Here is a 19,216-nt window from a genome sequence, read left to right as displayed (position 1 = left end):
TCCCCACAATATCTGCCTTTGATGTTTTGAGCAATACCTCAAATTCATCAAATTTATTTACTAAACTCCTAGCATTGGTGTACACACAAGTATACATGCACCTGTTCTTTTTCTTAGCTACCCTAACACAACCCATGTGTTTACTTGTACCCCAATGATTCCCAGCAGTCTCTGAATTATCCTGCATCTTATTTTCCAGGCTGCGGCTCATTCCAATAGAAGCAGTGCAAGAATCACTTTCACCTCTGCCAGTGGCTACTGTTAATCTATTAGTCCTTGTATCCCCCCAATCTAGCAGTTTTCCGACCCACCTAACATTGCCTCGATAGCATCAGCAAACATTCTTGCACCCTTTCTATTTAAGTGTATCCCATCCCTGTAGAAGCAGTCTCTCCTGTTAACAAGTACAGACCAGGCTGAAAAAAATTCTACCCCTTGAGCCCTGCACAATCTTTCCAGGGCCGAATTGATTGACAGGGCTCTCATCATATACTCCCTCCTATCGTGTCTGGGCAGAATTGCAGACACTTTCAATTTCAACCCTAATTCACGGCTTTTTTTCATCAGTGACCTGTACTTGTCAAGTAATTCCGCCGGTCTCCTACTCTTAATGTATGGCCTTAGTTGCTAATGCTCCTAAAAACCAAAATAACAACAACAACCCAGTGTTTAGAAAAATATCACAAAGGCATTCAAAATTGATTCTTATAACCGAACATATGATAATGATGAAAGTATAGTGCATTTAATGATTTAAATTGGTTTTTTGAAATTTGATTCTATAATGTGGCTGATTCTACTAACTAGTGATTGTGTTAATTGGTACTAATTTCCCTTTACGATGAGCTTACAGTTGTCTCCGACTGGACCACGTGGTCCTTCCTTTCAGCCACTAGCAGCATTTGTATGTGTTGGCCGTGTGTTTTGTTTTTGCATCCTTTAGTTGATTTTTTGTATTGTGCTTATTTGCCATAAATTTACTGTATTGAATTTGTGTACATACAACATGTGTAAACTGATAATATGGCCCCTAAAGAGCACAGTAAGAGCAAAGTTTCAATTAAAATTAAACAAGAAATAGTGAAAAAACATGATGGTGCTAAAATTAGTTCATTGGTGCGTGAATATGGTTTTTCCTAGGCAACCATTTATACCATAATGAAACAGAATGATAACTTTAAAAAATTAAAGTAAGTAATGAATCTAACACAGTATAAAAAGGCAGAGAACTGATTGTAGAAATGGAAAAGCTTTTGTTGCTGTGGATGAAAGAAAAACAAATGAAGGGTGATACAGTTCCTGGACAATAGGATTTGCAAATGTATGAAGCAGATTTTTGATGATTTAAAGTCTAAAACACCTTCTACTAGTGATATGCGATATGTGAATTTTAGAGCCGGCAAAGTTTGGTTCGACTGTTTTAGGAAAAGGGCCAATATTAAAAGTACCATAAAGCATGGAGAGGCTTGCAATGCTGACCAGGTGGTGATTATCCTGTTGTATAAGGCTTGTATGGAAAACAAAAATAGTTTTGCATACAAGTCAGGAAGCCTCATTTTTGGAAGGGTGTGAATCTGTTGGAAAGTGCAAAGAAGCATAACAAGGTTAGCTGGGGGCACCAAAGAGTGCCCTTATCAAGAAAAACTTGAGTTCTTTAAATTTCAGCATCTGGAGATGTCATCCACGAGGAGGCCCAGTTGAAGTACTGAAAGCTTTCAATGGATTGGGGAAGCTAAATGCTAATACTATCCTTATTCTTTCTCAGATGACACATGTAAGAGGACATAAATTTATATTGAAATAGAATGATTGCAGGATAGATGTGGGTAGTTTGAATAAATTTAAGGAAGGATTAGATTTTTTTTTTTTTTTTTTTGACTGATGCTATATAAGCTTGTTTCATTGCACCATTTCTAATACTAATACACAAAAAAAGGCACAAGGTGCATTTTTTGTATTGTTAAATCTAGAACAGTTAACAAAATAGATTTAGTTTTTCAAAGTAAAGATGTATGCAGTGTGTTACATTTCAGGTGCATTAGTAAATAGTAATAATTCATGATTTACGACAAAAAAAAACAATAATACAAACAAAAAAAAAAAATAATAAAAATTTGCACGAACCAAGAAGATTTTCATTTTGCACATCACCAGTTTTTGCTATACTGTTAAAAAAAACAAATTAAATAAATAAATGCAACAAATATAATATCCAGTGCTTCAGATATGTAGTATATGAATAGCCTATGTGATATGTATAAAAAAAAATAATGTTTTAAATTAATTAATGTTTTAGGTACAGTTTTAAAGAAATTTGAGAGGACTCAGCAAGTTGTCATAAAAAAGCAAAATGTTAAATTTCATTAAAATCTATTTTCTGAGAGTCGAGTTATTCGATATAGATGGACAGATGAAGAAATAATAGTTGCCAAATTTCTAGTGCCTAAATATAAAATTTCATGAAAATTCATCCTTGAGAGTTGAGTTATTACACTGAGGAAAAAAATAATTAATATTTGCCAAATTTTTACTGTTCTGAATTTAATGAAATTTGGAATGGCTGGACAAATCTTTTTAAAAGACTTAAATATAAAATATCATAAATTTGTCAACTCACAAGTTGTCAAATATGGATGAACAGACATGAAGAAGACAATAGGTGCATTTATGCATGTATATATATGCTAATGCACCTGAAAAAACTGGTGCCTCTGCAGCCATGTGGGCAGGAGCAGCAGTGTGTAGCACACGCTTCTTGATTAGACCGGGGTTCGAGGCTGTGGCCACCAAATACGGAGGATGCGGAAAGGTCAGGGAATTTACCACCGCATATCCCCAGAGCAATATGGCCTTAGTTGCTAATGCTCCTAAAAACCAAATAACAACAACTGAAAAAACTGCCACTGTTATAAACATGAACATTTATTTAAAATACATAGCTTTATTGGTGTTTTATGTCATGTGGTGTGGTGTTTTGTTTGCATTAATTGGTATTATTATTATTATTATTGTTAAAGCTACAAAATGACAATCAGACGTGCCTGAGGGTGCAGCTACAAAGCATTATTACAAGCTTCAAAGCAGAAGCTTGGAGTATACATTTCCAAAGTAAAGAGAAAGTAAATGTACATAAAAATAATAGTAAATTGAAATCTGCAGATAAAAATAAAACTAAATAAATAAAAATAGGATCCATCCTATTTAAGTGAACAGGTAGGAGTAAGGTAGAGCACTGGTATTTCTTCACTAACATTACACAATCAAAGTCTTAGAACTTACAAGAAGAGTCAATTTGGGTAACAGATAAGGTTAGCAATTTCAGTTGCCTCTTGAAGTGTCCAAGGGCGTCAGATATCTCCAGATTTGCTTTGTTGATTGATCTTGCAGTCCTGTTATAGAAGTTGTAGTATCCATAATTTGTTCTTGCATAGGATGGTTTCTTAAAGCTCTTGTTGGTGCATTTAAATTTATTTGTGAGATGAGATGAGGACAATTCAAGGTACCATTTAACAGCTGGTTAAGGAGGAGTAAGTTGGCTTTATCTCTTCTTTCTTCCAGTGTTTGAAATCCAAAGAATACACCCCACTCTTGGTAGAATTTCTCATTGTATTCAAGGCCACTTTTAAAACAAACGTGCTGTTATTGCTCTCTTTTGAATATTTTCAATTTCTAATTTTTGGTAAGCTGCATGTGGGGACCAGACCTGTGAGGCAAATTCTAAGGCTGGCCTAACATAGATTTTGTAGAGAAAGATGAAAAGTGTCAATTGATTGAAGTCTCAGTTAATTCTTTTCAGGAAACCTAGTTTTTTGCTAGCTGCCTTTACAATGTTTGAGACATGGACATCAAGGGAAAATGATTCTTTAATAAAGATACCTAAATTTTGGCTGTACTAACTTTTTTGATTGCCTTGTTGATACAATAAGAAAAATTAAGTTTGTTTTTCTTGTGTGTATTAGCAAAACTTATTAACTCACACTTATTTTCATTGACTACCATTTTGTTCTCCTTCAGCCACTGAATAACTCGTTGAAGAGCTTCGTTTAGGATGATGCAGTCATTGGTACTGCAAATTGCTTTAAGTTTATGTTGTCTGTAAATATGTTAATTTTGATTTAGTAGTCTCCAAGGGTGCTTGGCAGGTCGTTGATGTAGATAAGAAATAATAGCGAGCCTAAGGATGAACCTGTGGGACTCCAATTTCAGGCTTGAGAGGATATGAGATTTTACTTTTAAATGTCACGGACATTTCTTTACCTTCCAAGTAGTTGCATTCCAGTTTAGTGCCTGTCCTCTGACACCATAGCAATGCAGTTTATTGATTAGTCTCTGATGGACTACCTTGTCAAGGGCCTTCTTAAATCAAGGAAGATTGAGTCGACTTGTTTTCCTTTGTCAAGTGCCTGGGATATATTTGAGACAAGCAAAACCATATCTGTGCAGGTGGAACAAACGACCCTTGATAAATCCATGAGAGTAATCTGGCAAATTAAGTTTCATAAAGTTAAATAGCTGCTTCATTACAATGGATTCAATTATCTTTGAGAGTGTATTTAATTGACAAACTGGTCTGTAGTTGTTAGGTGAGGATGGGTCTCCTTTTTTGTAAAGAGGGGTAACAAAGGCCTTTTTCAGTTGAGCTGGATAGATTCCACTCTCAAAGAACAATTTTATTAAGTGAAGAAATGGCTTTACTAGTGTGGTTCCACAGTTTTTCCATAAAACAGTAGGAATACCTTCCGGGCCTCGTGTGAGGTCCTTTTTCATACTGTGGATTGTGCTCAACAGTTCTGCTTGGTTGATTTCAAATACTGTTAGTGTATCAATGTAGTTGAGAGGAAATTTTTTGTTACCTTCCATCCCATCATCTGCTGTATCTGTTTTGTAAATTTCTTCAAATCTGCTAGTAAGGTAGTCTGTCTCAGACACAGATGATGAATCATTGGGAATATCTAGCATGTTTACAGCTGCATTTTGATTTTTTTGCCTTGAAATAGCTGAATATAGGCTTCATATCTTTTGCCTCAAATACTCTTCTTTTGAAAAAGCCCAGGTATTTGTTGTAGGCCTGTTTTAATGTCATCTTAACCTGTCTTCTTAAGGGAGAATATTTATTGTAAAGGCATTTTTCCTTATTTATCTTAAACCTACTATGCATTTTTCGTTTTTTTGCCAGTAGGGATTTTAGTTCCTTAGAGAACCAGTGTGGGTAATTTGGATCAGGAGCACTATAGCATGGAACAAAGTTTGTAATTTTGTTAATGATTTGGTAAAAGCAGTCCAGTGCTTCTTGAGGATCATTGATTTTTAATAGTAATTCCCAATTACAGGTTTAAATGCATAATTCATATCAGGCCATTTTATTGAAATTGAGCTTCTGTTTTCATTCTAAATCCGTATCTTTAACTGATCTCTTCTTGATGGAAAAAGGCCATGGGAATCTGATCTGATTTGAAAAGATTAGTTGGCTTAAAGACCACCAAAGGGAAAGTTGGTGAAGACTAAATCCAAGTAGTTTATTTCATTTCTAGTTGGAAATTCACAGATCTGATTCAGATTTAAAGAGATGAAATTTTTTTGAAATCTACCTTTAAGTGTCCAAACATTAGTTGGATTGGCATTACATCCATTGTAGGCATGTGGCATATTAAAGTCCCCTAAAACAATTAAATGGTCTATTCCCAGATGTTGATCAAGAATTTGGTCGATAATATTCTCAAATTCCATCATAAGAGAGTTAGCTACGGTATTAGCCATATAGTGCAAAGAAGTCACTAGTTTTTGCTATACTGTTTAAAAAAAAACAAAATAAAATAAAAATTATGTAAAAATTAATAATAAAAATAAAAGAAAATAACCTTCATGTTTTCATCCTCACATAGCTAACTACCTAGCTGACTTGACTTTCTCAAGCTGTCAGCCTCAACCACCCATGGAGGTAGCTTGTTCCTGTTAACAACTAGCTAAAAGAAAAAAAAAAAAAAAAAAATCAGTGAAATATACGGATGCAGCCATGTTATAAATTTAGGAATATGTGAAATTACTCATTGTGATAACTATCGTGTCTATAACAAAATGTTATAAACATGATAATTTACTTTAAAAATACGGGTAACCCTCGTATAACACGATTATTAGGTTCCGATAAAATGTCGTATTGTGCGAAACCGGGCTGTACGGGACTAAGAAAAAGTACAAAAAGGGGGGTTACATTCCAAAAGCTAACAAAAATACACTTTTTTTCGTTAACAAAACTACACCATTCTAGATTTCGTGTATCTTCTACTCTCTTTAAAAAACCAGTAATCTGGGTTTATTTTCTTTTGCTTCATAAATCTTTGTGAATTTCATTGTATAGAACTAAGCATTTTTGAAGCTCCCTTTTGAACTTTGGGCTCCTTTCAATCAAGAATCTGCATTCAAAAAAATAAGTTTCTAATTGCTCGGCTAACTTTATGCTTACCCTTATGCTTTTAGTGTAAAATTTGGAAGTTAGAATTTTCATCTGTGCTCTCATCATCTGAATTGATTTGATTTTACCTCCAATGCCATTTGCACCAAATCTGCTATGCCGGCCTCTTCTTCTACCAGTAATTCTTGAATGTCTTCAGTAATCATATTTTTAAAAATTTTTTTAGGAGCCCGACTAACTCAGCCACATGGTGAAAAAGACCCATAAAAATTCCTCCCTTTGTCGATGGGATTCGAACTCAGGTCTTTTCCAGCCGGTGTCGGGAGGAGGGTGATTCTATCAACTGTGCTACCATGAGGGCTTCAGTAGTCATATCATCAAAACCTTCCCCTCCTACCGACATAGCAAGTTCTACTATCACACCGATTCTGTTTTCTGCCCATTCGATCATATTTCCTGAATGAACTGACTCTGACCATACATTTTTCCCCACGCATCTAATGTTGACGGTTTTATTTCTTTCAGCAATAAAGCTATGATTCTGATGCAGTCCACAATTGAGAAGTGTTTCCATGCCTCCCTTACTTCAATAGATTCGGAATCCATTTTTTTTTTTTTTTTGCAAAATCCATTGTAACGATTTTCTGATGTAATGAGTTTTAAAGGTGGATATAAGACTTTATCTAATGGCTGAATGAAAGAAGTTGTATTAACCGAGTACAGCTGTGGCAGTAGGAACATAACTTCAACATTTGGATGACTTAAGTCTTTTGGATGGCCTGGTGTGCTATCCAATAGTAATAAAACTTTAAAATCTAGATTTTTCCACAAGTTCAATAGCACAGAACGTAACACGAGAATTTCCCTACAAAATAAAATATAGGAATTTCTCAATTTTTTTTTTTTTAACTAGCGAGTCAACAGCGGGGATTCAAAAAGAGGGGAAATGTTGAAAAATTACATCCAACGTAATAGCAGGGTTTCCCCTGCACAATAGCTCAAAAATACCCTGTTATGTGAGGTTTACCGAAATTGTCTAACCGTGTTACAGTGTGTTATGTAAGTACCGTGTTGTGCATGATTGATAAATTGCCGCAACTTATCAATCATGCTAGAGCGAAACTGTGTTGTAGAAGTGCAGTGTTATATGGGGTTGCCTGTACATAGCTTTATTAATAAATTTAATAATTACATGAAATTTGAACTTATTATATAAGTGTGTTTCAGATAAAGTGACAAATATGTTAGAAATTATTGTTGGGTTATATTATGTGGTAATATTTTTTTCCCTTGTATTTGTGTTTCTAGGTTGGATGGCAGTTAAAAAAGCTTGTTTATGCTATGCGAGAGCACTCCACAGAGATACATCTTACACTGAAGAAAAGACCACGGCACACAAACATATTGGGTCAGGTATGTAATTATATGGGTTGAAGATGAAATCTAGTTAATGTACTGTTGGATTCCAACATGTTTTTATACAAATTCCTGTGTGTGCATATACATAAAAGCTTGTGTATTGTAAAGGTGTTTTAGGAGATGAAATGCACAAGGCATAATTTCTTATGGGTTTAGGTAATTAACTATATAATGTCGTTGATACACCATAATTTGCCCATAAATTCGAACTATGTATGTAGTGTAAAGGCATTGTTTTAATTGTATCTCATATTATGGGTGCCTTCACAACGAGATAGCTGGTATTGCACTACTTCAAATAAATAACCCTTCTTTTGTAGAGAAGACTACTGTTATTTATTTTCAGTGGATACCACCACCCAGACGATCGTTTCGAAGCTAGTGGGCTTCATCATCAGTGGGTGGGCAAGTACCCTGGTAATGCAACATGCCATCACAGTTGCGAAGTTATTTACACAATATGAGAGATGCCAAATGGTGTAGGTAATAATAATGTATTAGAAGATGAAATGCACAAGACATAATTTCTTATGAGTTTAGGTAATTAACTATATAATATCGTTGTAGATACACACCATAGTTTACCCATAAATTTGAACTACGTATATAGTGTAAAGTATTCGTTTTAATTGTACGATGTCTTTACACTACATATGTAGTGTAGTGTAAAGACATTCCTGTTTGGAGCAAGTGGAAGGAAAACTTGCTATCGAGGATACATCAACATGTTAAAGAAAATACTAGAGGTAAGAATATTCTAGGCTTGATCATCACCCACAAACTAGATGACACAATAGTACTCATAGTTCAGGAACCATTAACAGGAGCCAGTCACAGTCCTTAGTTGGCATAGAGTAAAAAAATATGTGGAGGTCCTAAAGTCTCAAAACTTTATTAGACAGTTGGACAGACAACTTGGGTAGTTCTGGCACTATCCAAGTTGTCTGTCCAACAGTTCTTAGTTAGAGGATGTTGAAGAGGCTACAGTTGTAAAAGTTAAAGGCATGGTTTTAGCTTCAGAAAAGGATGACTGTCAAGCTTAAGATGATACATGTGCCTCTCTCAACTAGTCAGTTAACGTAGGAAGGGTGAATACATTGGAATATGTTTCATTATCTTAACATTATGCAATACATTAAATAATACATTGTATAATACAATGCATAATTAAATACATTAGAATATTTTGAAAATGATCACAGAAACTATGAATGCTTATATACCATTAAGAAAATATAGCAAAAGGAAGATGTCGAGATGAATGAATTCTTTGCCGGTCTGCTTGATTAAAGGGGGGGGGGAGATGGCATGGAAAAGGCAGTGTGGTAGAAAGTAATGAAGTACAGCCAGGCCTCGCATAACGCTAGTTCGATTAACGCGATTTTCACTATTTGAAAAATTATACCACTTTTCACTTTACACGATGCAAATTTCCAGTTAACGCGATCGTTTTTTTTTTTTTTTATGCGATAGTTGAAAAAGATTTGAATCGCACGTTAAGCTTACTGCGAGTCGTACAGTCAATAAACAAACATTTGCCTGCTGCCCGTCTCGGTGTGTTCCATCAACCATCGGAAGAAGACGTGTTACTCGTTTGTCTCCTGCTGATAAAGTCAATGCAGACTTACATTTAAAAATTCAAATTTTTAAATGAGCCAGATGAAAATGTTACCGCGAAGGAGATAACGGTAAAAGAATTAGATGAAATCTTTACTATCGCAGAGAAGCTCAAACAAAAGGTTTCAGGTTCTGTGCGATATTTATTTCGCTAGGGTCCAGAGAAGATTGTTGTCGGCTATCGGTAATTAGTTGATGAAAAGAGAAAGTCAACACTGTTCAAATATTTCCGCAACAGTCATTTCTTCATTGTGTACTTTATGTCAGAGGTTCCCAAACTTTCTCGATTCACGGCGCCCTTAGTGTCTCAGTAATTTTTTCAAGGCGCACCCAGACCAAAAGAAATACCTAACAGTTCCGTTTAGTAGTTATGTCCAAACAACTTAATAAGAAATGCTGAAACCGTGAACTACCTTGAGCTAGTAGTTCGCGCGGTGTCCGACAGATGTGGAGTATCGCTGTGTTTCCCTCAAAAATTTAAAATATTCCGCAACCGCTGTTTTATGCAATAAACATTTAATTCCATAATTATTTTCATTATCTTTTACATTGTATACAGTTAAAAAGTTATTTAAAAGGTATTTTTAAAATTCTTTATGGACCTTCCAGAAGGTCAAGGACCAATTATAATTTTTCCTATTGATTATTATATTCGATTAACACGTTTCTGTTTTGCGCGATGCGCTCGTGGGACGAATTAATCGCGTTAATCGAGGCCAGCCTGTATGTATCATTGGCAAATTGATGTGTAATAATACCACAGAGGGAGTCCTCCCTAGCCGAGTGGTTAGGAGTGGGAGTGCAGTAGCACACGCTCTTTGAGTAGACTGAGGTTCAAGCCCCTGACTGCTAAATACAGTTGATCTGCCAACCCGCAATGGACCAGCATTGTAGTAGATTAGTCCATTTCCCTCAACATGAATTGTTGAGGAGACTTCCATCCTGTAGTGGGTTGATAATGGCTGCAGTTTACTTTTTTTTTTTAGTACCACAGAAAAAAGGTTAGGCTGGCAAAAGTTGAGTATGAGAATTCACTAGCTAAAAAAGCCAAGAACTGGGACAAAGGAGTTTTACAGGTATGTGAATAAGAAAATGGAAAGGGGGGGGGGGGTGGAAATGAATTGGCTGGAAATCTATACTGCCTTTCCAAATATCTTTTAGAAAGGCATTTACACAAAACAAGTGGTGGCTGTTGGTTGGCTGAAGTCCTTAGGTGCTCTCATGTTCTTTGGGACCTAACATTGTAATTCCATATCATCAGAATGGTTGCTTTAGTATTAATAAGGCCAAATTGTGCAAGGAAACTGATTTTTTTTTTTTTTTTTGAATCAGCTTGGAGGTGAAAAGTGTGAATATTCATATTATTCCCATTCTCAAACTGTAACAATACTATGAACCTGGTTAGATTTACTGGTTCTGTTGTTCCCTGAAATTTTATATTTGAGCCTCCTGGTTCTTGTCCTACCTATAAGGATGAACAAATCTTTATTGTGCAGGATCTGATTAAGGAAATGTAGGCGATATCCCCTCATAAGTACATTTTAAGCAGATGTTCGTAATGCAAGTGTTATAGCTAGCATTGCAGTGAGGCATGGCCTATTCCCAAATCGTGGGAATAGGACATGAATAATGGGCTTTGGAGCTTATAATATTCTGAAGAGCTCTATTTTGACATTGTATGCAAGTGGAAGGCAGAGGCCCTTTGGCATAGTTCACTGTCATGTTTTTTTTTTTTTTTTTTTTTAAGGCTGCACCTTATCCGTAGCTACAATGTTATGCTATTAACTGAATTGGAGTTGTTTACAGTGGATTGGTATAGAAAATGAAAAGAGCTCAATACATAATTTCCTTTCTTATTTTTGTTTTTGAACTTTCAATTTGACCACTGGGCCCCAAGTGAGAAAAATCGACCTTACACTACCTGTCTGTAAATCTTAATCAGATGGATCCCCGTCCCTTCTATAAGGAGGCAGGCCACTGCTATTAGTATTAGTAATGGCCGCATGGTGCAAGAAAGCCTATGGCTTATGCTGCACCAGCCAAAAAAAATAAATAAAAAATGATAAATAATAATAATAAAAGAAAAGGAAATTAAACCCATCATCCTATGCACTTCCCTGACCTGAAGGTACTATCCAGATGACCTTTGAATTTCCCAAAACTGTCAGTCTCTACCACCCGTGTAGGCAACTTATTCCAGTAATTTATAACTCGCTGGCTAAAATAAAACTTCCTGCAGTCCAATCTAAACATTTCCCCCGCAACTTGAATTTATGTCCCCTAGTTCTAGCATCATTTATAACTTGAAAATTTCGTCCTCATTCATTTTACTGATACCTCTCACAGCCTTAAACACCTCAATCAAATCTCCTCTAAGATGTCTAGTTTCCAAACTCTGCAACTCACATATTCGAAGTCTGTCTTCATAAGGATGCCCTTTTGCCGATCTCACCAGGCGAGTTACCCGTCTTTGCACCCTTTCAAGAAGCTTGTTGTCTTTCTCTAGGTGCGATCTCCATACTTGAACACAGTATTCTAAGTGTGGTCTAACAAAAGCCTTATATAATGGGATTATCACATCCCTATCTCTACTTGCAAAAATTCGATAGGATACCATGGGCCTTCCTTGCAACCTGTTTACAATGCTCAGAGAATATTATGTCTGAACGTATCGTAACACCCAAGTCCCTTTCCTCCAGTACTGGGTTTAGTTGGACTCCACCAAGGGAATAAGTTATTTTGGGATTACTGTTTCTCAGGTGTAATACTTTACACTTTGTTGGATTAAAGCATAGCTGCCATTTTTCTGACCATTCCTGAAGTCTATATAGGTCTCTCTGAAGAAGCTCAGCTTGGCAGTGATCGTTAACTATTCTACCAATTTTAACATCGTCTGCAAATTTAGACATCATGCCCTCTATCCCTTCATCGATGCCGTTTATGAAAATTAAAAACAACAGTGGTCCTAATACTGATCCTTGGGAACCCCACTTCTTACATCAACCCAATCTGAGGAATAGCCATTTATCACAACCCTCTGCCACCTGCCCTGAAGCCATCCTGCTATCCATCTAAGGATTTTCCCAGTGATTCCAACCTGTTCCAGCTTATAAAGCAACCGCTCATGTGGGACAGTCGAAAGCTTTGCTGAAATCTAAATAAACAATTTCGAAATTATTCCCTAAATCCAGATTGTGAATGACCCTTTCAAAATAGCGAACCAGATTTGTTAAACATGACTTTCCCTTTACAAAACCATGCTGAGTATCCTTGAGAATTTCAATTCGATCCAAATGATCCTGAATTCCACTCTTGATCTTTGCCTCTATGATTTTCCCTACCACTGAAGTCAGACTGACAGGTCGATAATTTCCCACTTCACTTTTAGAGCCTCTCACTATCTCGCATTAGTGTTTTCCATCTTCTAAATACTTCACCACAAAATCATTAAAATATGCAAATAGTCAACGATCTGTGAGCAGAACCCAGATTTGCTCTTTCTCTAAAATACCAACTGATCTTTTCAATTTAAGTCTGACATCCAAATAACAATGACAATCCAGCATTATATGTTCAGATGTTTCTGGTTCACCACAGACACATGATCCCTGCTCACGTAAACTTAACGATGAAAATTATATGCCAATCCATGTCCAGTTTTTTTTTTTTTTTTTTGGTAGTTGTTGGCGCATCGGCTTCTGTGGCCATAATGTACCTCCCAAGGTTTTTGCAGTACTTTGATCCAAGCCCGAGGCGGGATTCGAACCCACGACCTTCGGGTTGCTGGGCAGGCACTTTACCCACCAGGCTAGCCCGGTTGGCTCATGTCCAGTAATGAGGCTTGTGGCGTGAAAACCAAATTGAAGCCATGGTTTTAGCTTTTGATTGATAATTTTATTATTGGGGAAAAACATAGAGGTCTGACGGCCTTTTTCTGCATTTTCCCAATCATCTTGCCACATGTCCATTATTTGCAAGACAATTCTCTTCTTTTCAGATTTCAAATCAACTTTAGAATAGTTGCTATTTTCCTCTGGGCAAGATGTTATGCCCAGAATAGTCCTTCTAATATTATGTTTTGTATAATATAATAATCCAGCCAATAAAACCCCTGTACCAAACAGGAAACCTTCCAGAAGTAATCTGTAAAGCTTCAGAGGCGACCATCTGGCATGCACGTGTCAACCCGAGAGAAGAGCGAATCTCTGAGCTTGAATCAAATATTTCTGTATAATAACATTATGAATTCTGTGAACCCGAGTTCCAGAGGCATAGGTCATGATTGGGAGGAAGAAACATCATATAATAAATTTAAAGATCGTCCTTTGATTCCCCAATGAGTCCTTACGATCCTCTGAAGCTTGGCATATAATGTTCTAATTTTGGTTTTGAAAAACTTGATGTGCTCAGTAAAAAAAGATGTTCCTCAACATATAAAACATACCAAACTGCATCCCCATAAAGCCTAACAGTAGAGGCACAATTTATGTTAAGGTGCCCCTTCAGAAGCATCTGAAGAGTCTTTCCCTTGGAAATTTGCAACTTATAATTTTGGCACCAATTTTCTGACATACCTAAAACCTCTCCTGCTCTGTTTTCAATCAAAGAACAGGAGTTTCCTTGTACTAATACAGCTAAATCATCAGCATACGCTATAAAAGTTATACTGGAAATCCGTTTCTTTAAAAATTCATCTAATACGATGTTCCATGAAAAGTGGCCAATCACTGAGCCTTGCAGACATCCACACGAAACCTTCTTAATAATTTGAGTATAGCTTTTCTTAACAACTATTTCTCTAGAACAAAAATAACTCTTAAATACAGAATATAAATTCTGTGAACAATTAGAAATTCTTATTCTACTCAAGATATTCTTCCACCCTAGCCAGTTTGTGGAATGCTCCCCTCAAATCCACAAATATAGCAAGGACGTACCTAGTATCACTTTGCTCCACCATGTGTATCAATTGTGGATAGTCCTTTTCTGAAACCAAATTGATTTTCTAGAGGAAATATTTTCTGCATCACATATAATCATTAAGCCTTTGATCAACAGCCGTTCATACACTTTGCCTATAACAGGGAGCAGAGCGATAGGTTTGTACAACCCTATCTTGTTGCTTGTTGCATTCTGTCCATGCCTTTAACAATTAATTTCACCTGAGCATTCCTTTTTTTTTTTTTTTTTTTTTTTTATGAAAACCCCAAACACGAGAGGTATTAGAACCTATAGTACTTAGTAACGGTGCTTGGGTTGGAGAATGAGAAGACGAAAGAAGATATTTGTTGACATTAGACTTGAACTTCTATAGACTGTAATTTTCAGGAAATATGTATGAAGGAAGGTTGTTCCAGAAAACGGCAGTTGAATGAATAAACAAGGAAGATGAAAAGTTGGTTCTGTGAGTTTGAAGTTGGACAGTAAATGGATGTTGGCTGGTGGCGGCACATGTTCGGACTGTTTTGAAAAAGAGAGCGGGAATTATAGAAGCCAATTATGAAGAACAGTGACAATGGAAGTATCTGTAGAAAAGGAATGCAGCAGAAACAATATGTCTATGAGACAGCAAGTGGAGAGACTCTGTTAGAGAGGAGTCATTAATTAACCTAACTGCCCTCTTCTGAATGGAATATGGAAGCCTGAGAGAGATTTTAGGGGCACCTTCCCAGATGTGGGAACAATATTCCATGGTAGGGCAGATTTTCGATTTGTACAGAGTGAACAGCTGTTTGGAAGAAAAGTAACGCCGAGAGATAAAGAGTAAACCAAGTTTTTTTAGATGCAGAGGAAGCAATATTTGTAATGTGCTTGTGCCAAGAGAGATTAGAAGTCAGGGTAATCCCCAAAAGAGATATATCATTCTTGCCTAGAAATCAAAGTGTCACCAAAGATGGGCATAGGAGTACAAGAATCTTTTTGCACGATATAAGACAAGACTGAGTTTTAGAAGGATTGAAATCAACTAAGTTGTCTTTGCCCCACTGGAAAATTACCTGGAGATCGGCATTTAAGGAATTAGTAGTGGATATTCAAGAAGTTTAAGCTGATTGAGCAGGGCAAGGTTTCTCAAAATGGAAAGTGGAATGCAATGTGCTATTGTTGGCAAAACTATGGATAGGATTTCCAGTCAATGGAAGAAGATCATTAATATACAAGAGGAAAAAAGTGGGGGGAAAGAACTGGACTTTGGGGGACATCAGCATTAGTGGAGAAGTTAGGAGACAGAGAGCTATCTACCATCACCCTCAGTGAGCGATCAGAGAGAAAACTCGATAACCAATTACAAAAAACAGTTGGCAAACCATAAGATGGAAGCTTGTTTAGAAGACCTTTATGTGAAATGCGATCGAAAACCTTAGAGATGTCAAGAGCAACTGCTTGTGTTTCACCGAACTTTTCCATTGAATTTGTCCATAAATGGGTAACACAAGCCAGAATATCCATAATGGCGATCGTTGATCAGACGGAAGGTTTCTATGTAGTTTAATAGTTGGTGGTTAATTGATTTCTCCATTACTTTAGAAAGAGTAGAAGTAATTGCAATGGAATGATAATTGGATGGGAGGGATTTGTCACCCTTTTTAGCAACTGGCTGGATATGAGCATATTTCCAAGCAGAAGGAAAAACACCTTTGGAATAAGAAAATGAAAAAAGGCGGCAAAGAACAGGAGTAAGTTCAGGAACACAGGTTTTGAGAACAAGTGGAGAAATAACCATCAGGACCTGGAGCTTTCTTAGCATCAAGATTTGTCAAAATCCTTCTGACATCCTTTTGACGGAAGACCACAAGAGGCATTGACTGGAGCATGTTGAGAATGGAGGGAGGTGTTTTACCAAGATCATTAATACATGAGTTGGAAGAAAAACAGGAGGCTAGCAGGTCAGCTTTATCCTTCCAGCATTGGGGGAACTATCATAACAGCGCAACATATAAAAACTATCACGACAGATGGCTGCATTGTCCAGAAAAAATTCTGTCCTAAGCAGTCAAAGAAATATCCAAGAGGGCTGAGAATATAAAATAGTATAAAGTGAGATACAGTAGACTCTCGATTATCCAGGATAGATGGTAAAAAAATATTTCCGGATAATCAATTTCCTGGTTAATCCAAAAATACAGTAAGTCCGCGAGATATGTTCACAGTAAGAGATACACAATAAGTCCCCGAGATATGTTCCAGGACTTCTTACATAAGTCAAGATTTGCGTAACTCAGGAATGACTACTAAAATATTGCTGCTATATCCCCGATATGCCAAAATTACAAAAACCACATATCCTCAGAAGAAAGAAGAAAAATAGTTTATAAAGTTCAATTATAAACTTTATCTGGGCACAGCAGTGAAGTGGCCGGAGTGCCATATAAGAAAAGAAAACATAAAAAGAAGGAAAACGCATTTTATTGTACAGTACTGTAAAAACTGGTATGTATTTCGTAGCCTTCGTTATTATTATAATTGACCTTCATTGGTGCCGACCGCTTCTCGTATTGTGTCCATTGTCACCGTTGCCACTGACATATTCTGCACGATACATGTTAATGTTTGGCCATTTTCATACATCCTTATTATTTTAATTTTCTAATCCAAATCGATCGCTTTTCTTTTCTTGGTAGACTTACTAGTACCGTTTTCACGTATTCTCTTAGTTGGCACCATGATAACAGTCAAAAACAATTTTCTGAAAAGAATATTATTATTATTAGCTACATGGTGCAAGGGAAGCCTGAGGCTTATGCTGCACCAACCCAAAAAAAAAAAAAAAATTCTGAGTTACCCTGATTGAGAGAGAGAGAGAGAGAGAGAGAGAGAGAGAGAGAGAGAGAGAGAGAGAGAGAGAGAGAGAGAGAGAGAGAGAGAAGGGAATCACCAAGAAAGAGAAGAATAATGATATCCAGCTCAGGACCCTGGGTGTGCCAAGCCCATACTCACCAGGTGAGCCACCGGAGTTAAATTTTCTGGAGGTCACTGCCATAAAACAATAAAAACAATTTGCACTTTCCACGTTATTTGGCTTTTCTGTTAGTGCAATTCCTAGGCTACATAAGTTGGGGACTTGCTGTATCGAAAAATGTTCAGCTACCTACGTAAAAAATATGGCAATAGATAAAAAACTTACCACGCACTACTCGCGTGTCCAATACGATGCTTCCCTTTATTTTTTACAATGTCGCATATGGTTGGGTCACCAACATTATATTTAGAGATTTAACGGATGCACCATTTTCGAACTTTTGAATAAATTCAAGTTTTCGTTTAAATGAAAGCACAACTCTTGCGTTTGCCCATCATTTTTGCGATTTCTGAACAAAAAAAAAGTTACTATAAAAAAAAATAAAAAAAATAAAATCTGACATGCATAATGAAACAAAATTTGTCCTTTTGCGGTGCGATGCAACACAACAATCGACGCGATGCAATTAAAAAAAAAAAAATTTTTTTTTTTTTTTTTTTTTTTACCCTGGGGGTGGCAAGGTAATAGGCACACTAATCTCCCAATGACGCCTTATAACGCCGCTTATTTATGACTTGCAAAACATCTGTTTATACCTATTCTATTTATTACTTGAATTTTATGATTTCTGGGGGTTTTTTTTTTTTTTTTTTTTGGAATCTTGAAGTGTTCTGGTTAATCCGATCCCGGTAAATCGAGAGTCTGCTATAATTCATACACAGTGACAAGGGAATTTGTCAGTGTGTACTGTATACAGACCCTGCATCAACCAGAGTTCCACTTATACCACTGGCACTAATTTTTATGACAAATGCTAATGAACAGCAGTGGGTGCAATGGCCTTCAGTCCCTTGAGAATAGCCTCAAAAGGTTTACAAAAAAAGTTTTCTGCAGCAATGAATCCTATTGTATAGTATAGTTTTATTCAGATGGAAGAAATTTGGCATTGGTGACAACCCAGTGAACACCTTGAAAAGGAATTCAGTCCCAATTGTGAAGCATGGTTTGTGTCTGCTTTGTTCTGATATGGTTGTTGGATTAATAGTGTTTTTGGATTGATACCAGTACTAGAAAGAATGCTTTGCTTCCTGGATAGGAAGCATTCTTATTTGTTTCAGTGAAGCATCTCTAAATAGTAACCTTACAGATATTCAAGCGATTGCTCAATTTTCCCAAGTTTAATGTCAGCCCTGTCTTGCAGAGTAATATTATGACATTACTGAATAATGCTATTCTTTATTGAGAATTGATGCATTTTTGTTACATAAGTTATTGTTTTTAACAGGACAATGTTACTTATCTCACATTTTCCTCAGGACTTGTTATGGGGAAAATATGTGAGGACCTGTCTGATGAAACAGTACATGACAGGTGTGAGGCTAATATCGCTTACTCAGTAAAGAGCTGTTCTGCTGATGGAATAGGAAAATATTTCTATTGACACTTACTATAAATTAGTTGTTGTATTGGGTGATTAGCAGTACAAGGGTTACTCTACCATTATTGTGCTTTTCAGGGTTTTTGGCAAAATGTTAGTGTCTGAGGTGAAAGCCAGATATATTTACTGTTGCAATTGGAAATGGGTATAAAAATTGTAATTTATTTCAGAAAAGTAAAGCATTCTTTCTGTTTCGTTTGCATCTTCCTCTGTTATCTGTTGAAGTTTAAAAGGTTCTTTTAGGTATGGTTGGGATTTGAATGTCACATACCTATTGTAGGGAAGAACAGCCTACAAGAATATTCTTTACTTTACTGTGAGTGGCATCGGTTAGTGCAACTGTATTACAAATAATGATTGTTACATACATTAA

At 36.4% G+C, this 19,216-nt stretch overlaps 1 protein-coding gene across 1 annotated transcript in view; it reads left to right on the top strand.

The window, feature by feature from the left end:
* Nucleotides 1–19,216, top strand: part of cnk (connector enhancer of ksr) — a 327,711-nt gene that overhangs the window by 116,412 nt on the left and 192,083 nt on the right. Inside the window, exon 8 of the mRNA XM_090389913.1 lies at nucleotides 7,721–7,825. Within this exon, the coding sequence (XP_090246039.1) occupies nucleotides 7,721–7,825 (105 nt within the window). The remainder of the gene's footprint in view (nucleotides 1–7,720; nucleotides 7,826–19,216) is intronic.

Source organism: Mastigoproctus giganteus, chromosome 1 (assembly GCF_048544385.1).
Source record: "Mastigoproctus giganteus isolate SK-2022 chromosome 1, ASM4854438v1, whole genome shotgun sequence".
In the NCBI taxonomy this organism is placed as follows: domain Eukaryota; kingdom Metazoa; phylum Arthropoda; class Arachnida; order Uropygi; family Thelyphonidae; genus Mastigoproctus; species Mastigoproctus giganteus.
The sequence above is the reverse complement of the archived record's forward strand: the minus strand, read 5'-3'. Positions and strand labels throughout refer to the sequence as shown.